General features: G+C 36.3%; 1 protein-coding gene across 1 annotated transcript; it reads right to left on the reverse strand.

Moving 5' to 3' along the window:
• Nucleotides 1–1,167: 1,167 nt before the first annotated feature.
• CMC2 (C-X9-C motif containing 2) lies at nt 1,168–8,144 on the reverse strand. The gene is made up of 3 exons (XM_009985311.2): nt 8,016–8,144; nt 3,710–3,781; nt 1,168–1,617 (listed from the first exon to the last, which is right to left on the reverse strand). The coding sequence occupies exons 1-3, from the start codon at nt 8,094–8,096 to the stop codon at nt 1,543–1,545; spliced, it is 228 nt and encodes a 75-aa protein (XP_009983613.1). The 5' UTR covers nt 8,097–8,144; the 3' UTR covers nt 1,168–1,542.
• Between the last annotated feature and the right edge of the window lie 5,136 nt (nt 8,145–13,280).

A 13,280-nucleotide genomic window follows, 5' to 3' on the forward strand; every position in this document is an offset into this window, starting at 1 on the left:
AATGTACTCTTCAAAAGTATTCTGAAGACTACCAATAGAAAGACTCCACCACTTCCAACCACTCAAGTATTTACTTCGAATAATGCATCATTTACTTTTTCTAAGAAAGCAGACAGCATGTTAAAAGATTAAGAAACAATTGCTTCAGTTTTTCTTGGAACTTTCACTGAAAACATTTGTGGTTAAGTTTTACCAATTTAACTAGGTCCATCCAGGTACTGAAGAATAAGTAAAGTTCTATCTAATTAATCTTTCAAAATAGATCACAAAATACAGCTTTCTTCCAAAACCAGGTACACATACTGATTTCAAGATTGTCCACAATGGTTCTTACAACAAACCACAAAATTCATTGTAGAACAGGCACCCTTTCTTCAAAAGGTATGAAGACACTTAGTATGTTTGGCTCAATAAAAATTTTTGAGCCAAAGGTAGTCTTTTGTTGCTAGGCAGAACAGAAAAGTAATTTAAAAGTAAGGTAAATCCAGCAGACACCCAGAGAAGCAGCTCCGGCAGTGCACAAAGGAACATAAGTTTTAATATCAAATCTTCTGAATTCAGAAACTTTTTGAGAACTTTCTGCAGTCTGATAGCAAGTAAACAGCTCTTGCAGGCTAATGAAGCAACTTGGTTAACGCAATACTCGTTGACTTGCCTAACAGAAAGGCAAGTTACGCTTTCTTTCACTTCAGTGTGAGTTTTCCTTCAGCAGCAGTAGTCATATTTTGTAGCAGAGTATGTGGAAAAAGTATTTAGCTCATAGTTTTGGCAGCATTCCTCTTCAAAAAAAAAAAAAAAAAATCACTCAGCACACAGTGATTGTACTCAACAAAAACCAAGGCAATGCTTTGTAAATCCCTGGAAACGTTCCATTCTGTATTCCTAAAGCCGCTCGCTATGCGTATGATGAACAAATTGTCTTACAACAGTCTATGCTGTACATATGGTTGGCAGGAAGGATTTTTAATCTTCTCAGTGGAAGATAGTAGTTTCATCATTTTAGCTCCAATAAAAATACTAGAACTCCTATTATTACTTGATAGGCAATTTCCAATTTCAAGCCACATCTGCTTAAAATTTCTTTTTGCTAATTCATTTAAGCAGTGTTATCACAACATTACAAAGCGTGATGGAAAAGTCATTCAGTGTTTCGCAAGAAGAAAAAAAAAAAACAAACAAGATGACAGAAAACCTGCTAAACACCAAGAAAAAAAATCCCAACTCCACACAAGCTAGGGAATAGAGCAGCCTTGAATATGTAATACTCCACACACACTAATGCCTCATTACTTAAGAATCATAACAAAACTATGCCAGAACAAAGACTTGATAGAACAGTTTCCTTTTAAAGGTCAAAAATTAAGTTAAATTATGAGTGATGATTTTTTTTTTTCCACATTGTTTGCCTTGCTGAGAACGAGTATGTATTTGGTGCATTTATATTTTCACCATGTCACAAACCACAGGCTGAGCACTGGTGACGGGAAAGAAGTATTCTGTCAGCTTTCTGTTGAGATGCAGCTGTGCCAACCACAGTACAGCTCACTTCTCCGAGGTTCTGTGAGCATTAATTAGCTGCCGTCGCTTCGCCTGGTTCCTGGCCCTGTTTTCTTCATACTGGAAGACAGATAAGGAAATTAATAGATCAGCTGTTATCATTGAACAGATAAGTCAAATTTAAAAGTGTTTACTCAGGAACAGAAACAATATCTGATGGATGCATTAGAAATGCAGTGCTTGTTAATATCTATACATTGGTTCATTTTTACTTTGAAATTAATATTTATTTGATTAAAATACACATTTTAAGTTTGAAGTTATTAAGCTAAAGAGTATTAGAGCATTCTAATAAAGAAAATTCAGTTAATCTTATGGAGGAATTCAATTATACAGCCACCTTATGTACGACAGCTACCCTTCACACATGAACTAGGAAAAAAGTTGCACTGGTGCTTTTCTAGAGCACAGGTCAGGCTCTTTTCCTTCTAAAAGATACCGATTAATGTAAGTATGTCTGCCTTCTGAATGAAACATGAATTTGTCATCACAGACTTGGTCTATTTTTGATCCTGGTCATTAATTATATGCACAGATAAAGTAGTATATCAAGATGAAAGGAACAAAGGCAAATTTGGATTGAATGAGGGTAAGGTGTTTTGGGGGTTTTTATGGTTTAAAAAATAAAAGCAACAGAGATAGGACTCCACTGTAAAAGGGAATCAAGACAGCCTTCACAGTTTAGATACATGCATAAGAAGATCATGCTTTTAAGTATGCCCCTGCACTAGCAAAAGCTTGAAGAGCCTAACTTTCTTTCATTTCAGCCAAAAAGGAAGCCTTTCATGGCTAAAAGAAACAAAAAAATTAAAAATCAATGGTATATATTTAATGAGAAGCAAATTATTCTTGGCCTTAAGTTAGAGCATATATTTGTTCCATTTTTTAATTATTGGTATCAAGAATAAAACCCAAGTAACCCGCAAATACTGAATTCTCTATAGAAGGTAACAAACTACTAAGGAGATTGATTTTGGAAAGGATGTGCAGTTTTTCACTCATTACATTGATTGGTTTATAACTGAAATAATGGCTTGAAACATTACTTAACACTTACAGAATGCTTAACTTTTTCCCATGCCAATATTTAGTTTTTTGATAACCCTTTCATATTTTTGCACAGAACGAGAACAATGGATCTTTAAAAGCTACATCTGTACCTATTCTGTATTTGTGAACTGCCTTTTGGGGGCTTCCTAGTAATGGCATATCAATGTAGCCATATTTTAGGAAGGCAGACAAATATAGCCATCAAGAACTCCCTTTCATGTAAAGGCTTCAATGGAACAAAGAAAAAGAAGATTACATACAAAGAAACTTTACTTCATTATTTTCCAGATCTGTACTACAGTTTTTACAAGGGAAAAAAAAAAATGGTATTTGACATAAGCAGATGAAATTAATTCCCTCAGACTGACAGAGGGGGCCCAAAGCGTTCTGGCTATCATGCACTTGAAGTCTCCTTTTTTAGACAGGATTGTGAAAATTATGTCAAAATTATTAAGCAAAATTTCAAGTTAAAAGGTATGTGAAAAGCTAATTTCTGTGTTCTGTCAGGTAGGCATGACAACCCCAAATGTAAAGACCAGTTGATACTCTTCTGAAAGTGTGCCCATTAGCTAGTTAACCTACTTAAACTGGAATCTTCCATTCTTTTGTATCTGCAGATGTGGTACGGCAAGGAGTAGGTCCTGAGCAGCAATATTTCATTTATGGCCTGACTCAGCAACTCATTAAGTAGCCTCAGTCAGTAATAACTGACTTCAGTAGTAACTGTCACTCATGCAGAAGTAACAATTACTGCTTTATATTCTATTCTGTGCAAATATCACTAATAAAAAAAGAAAAACTCAGAAACAACCTGTGAAGTGTTAGTTCCTATTTGCAGTATTTGTTTGGTTAAAACGTGTGTTTGCCTATTTGTGTATATCCAGAAATAGACCATGCCATTTGTTAAAGCCAGATTTTACCTGACAAGTTTATCAAAACAAGTTTAAATTTGGTCTCAAATGCCCACTCCAGAATGTGCTTACATTTCAAGGACTATTTATTGATTTGTAATACTTAGTAAAAAGCAACTCTATTTCTATCCCATGGACTTTTTTTTAATTCAGTATTTAACTCGTAGTAAATTTACGTAGTAGTTTCTTACCTCTTTCTTTAAGCACTTCCGCATCTCACGGTCAATATCATTGCAATGGCCAAAAAATTTCAAAATGTTGTGCTGATAAGTTAAGGAGAGAAAAAATAAATTTACAATTCAAAAAAGTTTCTTCCTCTGAAGCTCTAAATTTCTTAGAAGTCACTTGCATTTTGCAACATATCCTGGTCGTTTTTTCCTTTTCTCTTCTTGTGAAAAATGATGCTTTGTAACTTTTTTACCAAGTAGCTAGCATTTAGAGCTGCTCCTCAGCCTCATTTGAGGCACTCCCACCTTGCTGAAAGTTGAAGGTACTCACCGTGTTGTAGAACCAGACTGAACTAGGATACCTAAGCGGAAGCTATTAAGCCTACAAGTAGAACATACATTTTATTATCTAGGAATCAGTCTTACAACTTTCACTCATACTAGCTTGAATAACATCCAAAAAATAAATATTCTGAACTCCAGTTTGTGATACAGAAAGATGTAGGGAGATCTATGGGCATTCTGGAGGCAATGTCCTCTGTGCTTTAGTTTTCATTATTTCTTTGTGATCTAGAGAGGCAAAGGACTTGATACCCCATGATCCCAACCACATGGAGAATGTGGTGTTGGTCCAGAAGACGGAGGCACTAGGCTTAAATGACTGAAATGTTAGAACCAGTATAAAAAACAGGGGATTAAGCCTCTCTAGATCTTGAGGTTAATAAATAAAATGCATTTACCATCCTTATGACACAGCTCAACTGTGGGCCTTATGCATACTTAAGTCTTACTTAGTTTCTGCAAAACTGTAGATATTGCCCTTACAAAGGCACTCCCCAGCTAACTGGTGATATTCACCATAAAAACCCGTCCTCTTAGCCAGGATTTCCTGAAGTGATTTTGTATTATCAGCCATCGAATCACTCTCAGAATGCATTCTTCTTAAAGGACTACTTTTTCAGAGTGATGATTGCCAACATGTGACACAATCTCATAGCAGAATCTGGTGGGCAGAGTGTCCTGGCAACTGAGAAGACCTGAAGGAGTGGCGGTTTCAGTAGATACTTACAGTCCATAGAGACAATTTGACCAATCTTTTGGAGAACTAATGAATTTTGAAAAAAAAAAAAAAGACAATGAAAAACAAAACAGATACGAATGAAGTCACTTTCATATGTCAGAAGGAAACCTATTTGCATTTCTGTAGCTGATGAGCAGTTACACAGATTTATACAAATAATACAGAAACACTATTAAGAATTCAGTGGAGAAGATTTCAGCCAACAGAACATGACTGAAAGAAGGAGCGGGTTAATAAAGATTACGACAAACACTTCACTATAGCAATGCTATAATTAGCTTGTTTATAACTCTCTGCTTTATAAAGGGCATCAGATGACACTCTGAAGCAGTTGCATGTGATAAGTGGTCACTTTACTGCAGGGGGATCTTGCTTTTACAGCATTTTCATTTTAGCTAATTTTGTATTCTATTCCCATACCTGCTTGTTAAATTTCAAGGTGAGCACTCACGTGTCAAGCTAACTCCACTCTTACTAGTGTATACAGTGAGTTGAATCAACATTTAGCCACATTCCTAAACTGTTGACTTTTTGGCTCAGATTATGAGGAAAAAAGAATCAGTTTCTCAAAAATAGTTATTACACCTACTACAGGGATATGATTGCAAGACAATATGCATTTCTTTTAGCTGCCACATATAAAAATAAGTCTTTTAAAGCACACATTTGGCACCAGAGTTGTTAAAAAAAAAAAAAAATAATGACATCAAATAGGAATCTCATTAAGCTCTTCTCACTAGATGCAAAACTTGATAGAATGGGCAGGTTCTACATTAGGAATAAAATTAATCAAATTAATCAAACTGACTTTTGTGAAAATGCACACACAGGACACCTCATTAAAAAATAACGCTTTTCATCCCTTGGGAATATTGATTTAAATTGTGAATGAAGATTCATAGGACATTTTGGCATTATAACAAAACAGCAGGTAGTCACTGATAAGAGTCAGTGATCTTAATCAGTTCAGATTTCAGCGACTTTAATTTTAAAAGAATATTTTTGTACCTTGAATTTTAAACAAAGTTACTGCTTGACCTTTCAACTGAGTGTGAAAGAAGCTATCTCCACCCTTTCTGTTCTAAGACTGCTAGCACAAATATCCTCTCATAGTTGAGCACAGACTGACAGAATTAATTCCTCTTCAAGCAAGCATCAACTTAAACCCAAGAGCACATAATCCCATGCACGGCTGTATTACTGCTGCTCCTAGTCCCTTCCTAAATCAAACTGGCAACAAATTCCTGTGAGTCACTTGCTGCTAAAGAATTCAAGTGTATCTTTTAGTTCCAGCTCCCTCTTCAACTCAAAGCAGTCTAATAAGGTACATTATACAAAAAGCCTATGATGCTTGTGTATTAACATTCATTTTTATTAAAACAGTCAACTATTACTTTCAAGTAGTAAATGAGTATTTCCAGAGTCTCTGGTCAAAGCACAGAAAGCCCAACTACTGTGTATCAAAAAAGCAGGACAAACGTTGAGTATTTTTTTTTTCCTGATTGGATTTGTTTTCACAATTACTAAAAATTAAAGACATCTTAATTTTATATTGCCTATAGAAATTTTACTTTCCTCTTAACTGACAGTCATTTTATTTGTCAGTCCTTTTGATACCATAGTAGTTAATGTACAAGGAGAGTCTTCTTACTTAATTCTATCTACTGAACACTTGTAGCTACATTACAACATTAAAGTTGTTTTAAAAAAAAATAAAAAATTTTAAAAAGTTCTACGATCTCTCAAATTACATAAAGCACTTCTAGGCAAATTAAAATTTTAGAACATAGAAGAAAAGCATAACTTTTATACTCAATACAAATCTAGTTTTAAGCCTCGGGGACATTCTGTACAAGAACTTTGTATTTGAGGTTTAAAAAATTTAGCCAGTGCATAGGACCGGACAGGCAATGGTATGGGAAGTACCACACATGAGGTGGCATCAACAGATTCCAGCACACTTACATTTCAAGATATTGCACTACAAGTGCCAACAAAACCCAATTAAATGTTGCTGAACAAACCCAGTACAGTACACTCATTGCATTTTAGTATTAAAACTCTGCTCCCTTCATTGTTGTAACTTAGAAATCAAGTGTGATGCTGCAAAAGTTCTCTTATGTTAGTTTAGCTACTTTAAAATCTGCAAACATGTTGTTATCCCTCTTTCATACAAAACATTCATCTCTCACATTTCATGTATTATCAGCCTTGTTTTTCTTTCTGTAATGACTTTTACAAAGAAAAATTTAGAAACAGTAAAGCTAACATAGGTATTGTCTTAGAATTTATGGATAACTGCATTACGAAGAAAGTATAAACATCATATCTGAATATGGAGGTGAAAATATTGTAGATTGCATGTAATAGTGTAAACCATTGTTTTCATATTCGACATTTAAATATATTTTTGTCTCAGTGGAAACTATGAACTTGTTATGCACTAATGCAGAAATGTATCTGTACAGAACATCTATGTAGAGCATACGAGAGAACTAGGAAAACAATTAACAATATTACAACAATGCTGCAGATATCTTGGCTTTCATTGCAGGGGCTGGCTCTTCTACATCTAGAGGTTTACTACAGAGTAAATTTTTAAAAAAGGCTTTTAAACGAGTGAAACGATTTTACTTTCTTGAAGCAATGAAGAGCCTTGAGAAGTGTGAAGACAATTTGGCATTTTACATCCTTGGGTAGGTGACTATTAAGAACGGAAGTCAAACAGTAATTTGCATTTAGCTCTCCAAGCACTGAATCTAAGGCATGCTGCATGTCCGAATCCCCATCAACACACCTGCTTATAAACAGACTGAAGCATCTGCCCAATGGACAGCTGGAATATGGAAATGCTGTAGCACAGGACATTATTGAAACAGGCTGCCCAGGGAGGTGGTGGAGTCCTCATCCCTGGAGGTGTTTAAAAAGCGTGTAGATTTGGTGTTGAGCAACATGGTTTAGGGACCCTGACAGTGCAGGGTGAATGGTTGGACTTGATGATCTTGAAGGTCTCTTCCAACCAGATGATTCAATGATTTTTAAGGCTTGTTTTATTTCCTAATGAAATCACTGGCAAAATTTTACACACGGCTGTCAGCTACCTCTCCAGTGCAAACATGCTAGGTATGTTTCATGGCTGTTCTGCCTAGCGGAGGCTTTTCTCTCTATGATCATATCATATTCTCACTAATTTATCTGACATTCATCTCCCCAACTCACCCACTCTTTTCTCTGCTCAAAACTCCTTACCTCCCTGTGGCACTTCTTGAGCAGACTGATAACTAGGTTACATTCTTCAGTGTGCTTATGTGGAGACAGGTCTGGATGCATCTTTAGTTAGGGGTAATTTTAGTAGTACAAGGACGAGAATCTGAGAAAACTTCCACCTGCCAAAATTAAAATATGAAAGTGTAACTAAAAGGTTTGGGTTAACCACTTAAGTTATTATCACATTATTTTAACAAAAGATATTTTAAATCACAATGCAGCTTCATATATAGAATTTATGTTATGCAGTTAAAGCAGTTAAAACCAGCACGTCTATTCTTCTACACAGCCCCAAAAAGTTAACTAAAAGTTTACATTCTTTACTATCATTTTGAAAGACTTCCTAGTAGCATTAATCTTTCTTCCACTGCAGATTATCTTTCCACTTTTCCACTTCGTTTTTCTTCTTTCTAGCTTTAAAGGAGCAAAGTATGTGTAATTTTCTTTCTACCTTTCACAAAGATGGACCAGAAAAGGAAGCACAATATTTTGTTACAGCAGTCTTGACAACTGGCATCTATTTTAGTTATTTACCTGCTTTTTAAAAAAACTCCTGATCCAAAGCATTAATGATGCTTTAAAAGCCAGTACTTAATTATTTAATCGAAACAGTAACGTTGGGTTTTTTAACTATGCCCAATTGGAATGTCGCTTCCTGCAGCTTCATATTGTTGCCTCTGGCCCTTTCACTGTGCTCCACTGAAAAGCATCTGGATCTGTCTTCTCCGTGAATCCCCCACTCCTTGGATAGTGGAAGACAGCATTTATGTCTCCCTCGAGTCTTCTCTTTGAACGCTAAAGCAGCCCAGCTCCCTCACCCTTGCCACGTACGCCAGCTGTCCCACCCCCCTGACCCTTTTAGTCTCCTCTCTGCTGCGCTCGGTTTTTTATCATCTCTGTTAGACCGTGAGGCCCAGAGACGAACACGGTATTTAAGATGTGGCCTCAGGACTGCCAAGAAGAGGGGAATAATACTAATAATAACTTCTCTTGACTTGCTAGCTCCGCTGTTTCTAAGGCAGCCCAGTGTGCTGTTGGCCTTTGGTGCCGCAAGGGTGCACTGCTAAATCATGTTTTACCTTCATGTTAGACAGGACCCTCAGGTCCTTTTCTGCAGGGTTCTGTGGAGCAGGAGCAAACTTCACTCTAGAAATATTTTTTTTTATATTATTTCCCAAGAAAAAAAAAAATCCCAGAAGTCATTTTCAAGATCTTTTGTTGAAAAGGATGAAAGTGTCATATGATAATAGCTGAAATAAGATTACATCTTTGTTGTGGAAGATCAGTTCACCAAGGAGGGAAGAAAAAAAGTCCAGTTCATACCAGGACAAATGAGCTCATCTTGACAAAATTCTATTCATATGACCCATGCTGCCACTGAATTAATACTGCTATCTCTTTAGATGCCTTTTTTGTTTATTTACTTCATATTTTGTCATTCTCCCTCCTCCCAAAGAGATCACCTTTCTAGCTGCGATACATCAGGAAAATATCACTACAACTTGCACTAAGTAGCCATCACTGTTTTTAACACTCCAGCTAAACCGATGAGCTAAGTCAGCAGTCAAATTTTGCAAGTGGAAAATCCCAAAACTCAGCTGCAGTGCTGGCAGCTATAATCTACACTGCTGTTCCTACAATACTCAAGTAATATATCCGACTTGCAGAGGTATGCACACTAACTTGCCCAGTATTTCCCATCACATATTCAGCTTAGCAAGAGTTACATTCCCACGAGCAAACAAAATTGTAAAAATCCAAACAGATTTAAAAGCCTCCTGAGACCCATGAGAATATGTTCCACATAGTGTTACAAACACATGTAGTAATTTCTTTCAAAAATCTCCCCATACTATCTGGAAGTCTGATATTACACTAGATATACTCTTAGCACAGAAGAAACTGGAAACTGTACAAGTTGCTTAAGCATTCCATTCAACAAATTAACAAATGAACCTTTAGAAATCTGACAGCAGGAGCACGACTGTAACAGCAACGTGATTAAGAATCCTGCTGTGTTATTGCCACCAGCTTTTGATTGCATGCCACACAAAGTCAATATGGTTTAAATTTATCAGGAGATGTTTTTGATAGCACTAGATTCCCTTGAGAGGGTGACCTGCTCAGTGACTGCGCATTACTTTAACGTGTGTGAACCCAGCTGATTATTAAATCTCTTCATCACTGAGCCTCCAACTGCTCTTCCCAAAACTGTCATCTGAGCTGGCTGTCTCAGAAGGAGAAAGCAGGACTAATGCCCTCGTGAAACAGGCAGCAAGCACATCAGCACGGGCCAGAAAGTCAACAGGAGCATTGCAAGGAAAGATTCATTACTAATCTAGTTTAAATAATCACTGCCATTGTTTTCAAAACGTTCTCAGATAAAGTGGATAAAAGCTACCAATGCCACAAATAGAGAGGTGACACTGTATTTCATCAATTAAAAGCCTTCTAATGACTCAAATGAATTTTCCAATGGCACCTCTTGCAGGACAGATGCTACAAATCAGAGGTCCTAACCGCAACACCGGTTCATAGATCAGTACTCCTGAAATTCATTTCCAAATAACGCCCAATATTAAAATCTTGCAAGTTCTATTACCAGATCTGGTACTCGCCTCCTGTACGCTAGGATGGATTAAAGTAACAAAGCATCCTCCAGTGATCAGGGTAGGCTTAACTGGAGCTGCTACGTACTTTTGAAGTTCATGACTGAACAGTGTTATCAGTGGTCAATATTACAGTTTCGTTTAGGAGTGTCAGATTAGACAGTGATCCATAAATGATCAGAGAAGGCTCAAATATTTTTGCTGAGGGGAATAATTCTAACAGACAAAAGAGTTTAAAGATAACAAAAACACGTATGAAAAAAGGACAAGATGAGCTATTGGTTTCCTTAATTTTTTAATAATGTTCTAATCTAAAATAAAGGTAGCAAGTTGCCATCTTACCAGAATTTAAGTCCACATGGACAGAATTTTATATAGGTGGTAGTTCATAAGGAATACAAATATGAAAAAATACTGAAAAAAAATTGGGACTAAGCAATATAAATTGCTCTGAGAAAACTACTAACAGAAATGCTGGATAAAGAATGTTAAGGTAAACATGCAATTGCAGTAGAAGAAATAGTAGCAGTAAAGCAGAAGAACGATATTAAGAAGCTACAGGAGTTGTTTCAGGAGGAAAAAAGACTGCAAAATGCTAAGTAAACATTAATATCTGAAGGGACTATTTGGACAGAAGTATTTAGATGAACTCTTAACACAAAAGCACTGACATATTTCACTTGGTTGCAAAAAAAAAGAATCTGCCTTTTAATGTGTTTCTGAATTGTGCGCAGTTTTTCTTTCCTTGTTAAAAATTACACTACATATGTATCTAAATGACTTGGTTGAAATGCCTGCAAATTTCCATAAATTATTAGCCTCTGAAGGTAGAGGACATGAATAACAATGACTGATCTTTCAACTTCCTTAACTAGTTTCTAAATCTATGCTATCCTTGAGGGGAAAAAAAAAAAGCAATTAAGAAATTGTCAGGTTCTAGAATCATGTTCTGTGTCATTTATCTTAAAGTGGGGAAAACAGAGGATGTTCTAGCTTTATGGTTTCCAGCACAAACCATATTTTTTTAAAACAAAAAAATCAAAAGCCTAAACTTATAAATTCTCTTGACAATGATACTGACTTTCCAATGCTAGTATTTTTGTTTAGAGAAATAATACTTATAATTCCTTGCAAAAGCAATCCCGGACACTAAGCATTTCAAATTGCTACAGATTTCCTAACAGGAATCAACATTAATCAAGTTGTGACACTCATCCCTAACATAAAAGCCTATCTATACGCACTATAGATACTATATACGTTCAATACATTAAATATTTAATATTAATGTGCAAAAGGAACCGACACGTATTATCGAATTCACAGTAAAACTGCAGACACCTAGCAAGTAGACAGAGACCAAAAGTCTGTCCCAAAAGAGCAGGCAAGAACACTGTATTTCATTCACACTCCTGTCAGACACCCAACTATTTCAAAGGTTGTGATTATGCACATTGAGAATGACCCCTAACTCTCCAACATTTCCAATAAATTTAGGCAAACGCCTTCACTTTAATACACCAAGTTTAGTTAAATCTTATAAAAATTAGTCACAACCTCTTGAATTTCAGTCTTCAAAGCTACACAGTTTTCCCAATATTACATATTAGAATTAGGGGGGGGGTACGTGTGTAATTTAGACACATATCTACGAAGACCTGTAAATAGTAAGGAAACACAAGGGGGGGGGGGGGAATTATGTCTACTTTTTAAAGGTTTTTATATTATGTAGATGGCATTTACTTTTCCTGAACCCAAAGAATAATTAAAAACCCCTTTGATAAACACTTTCATGTTGATCTTTTTACATGACCACTTTCTGCCAACAACTCAACATCCCTCACATTAGCAGAATGAGCACTCACCTGCTGCTTTTAGTAGTATCTGACAAAACTACAACATACCATATTTCATACCTAGTAAAGCAAGTTAAGAAGGTGTTAGTGCTAATGAATAACGCAAGTTGAACATCAACTTGAACATACAGTAACTTCTACAGTTTTATTTCTGGCTAAAATAAATGATCAAGCAAAGCACAAAAGGGCATTTTCACCTCCTGGTAATTATTTAAGGTCATATTTACGGAATAAACATCAGCATAGTTACAGGACAATTACTGGAATATTTTTATTATGATATGCAGCAAGTCACACAGCACAATATAGCATTATATCACAAAAGATTCCTGGTGCAATCTCTTTCTATTCCTGCTATGTCTACAAAGACAAGACTATACAGCCAAGAATGACAAGACTCAACCAGCATAAGAGCAAGGCATGCTGAAGATGAGGTGTTGTCACTAAATTCCTGTCTTGCAAGCTGCTCTTGTAGTTTAGCTGCACACACCAGAAGAGGCTTCATTTCATCACTATTTCATTCATTTCCCAATGAAGCAAAGAACACCACTATAAACCTAGTACCACCAGCAGAACTTCCCTGATTACTGCAGAATTGCTTTTCTCCTTCTGAGAGAAAGGGATCAAGAGGATGACGCTTCCCTGTTGGAAAAGACAGGGTTTCGTCCTTAGATCAGCACGACCCCCTGAAGAGAGGCACACAGCACCTGCCAAACACCGTGAGCGCAGTGAGCACAACTTTGCCATCAGGTGCCAGGGGCTGCTGCACCTACACGTTACCA

Source organism: Tauraco erythrolophus, chromosome 15 (assembly GCF_009769465.1).
Source record: "Tauraco erythrolophus isolate bTauEry1 chromosome 15, bTauEry1.pri, whole genome shotgun sequence".
Taxonomy (NCBI): domain Eukaryota; kingdom Metazoa; phylum Chordata; class Aves; order Musophagiformes; family Musophagidae; genus Tauraco; species Tauraco erythrolophus.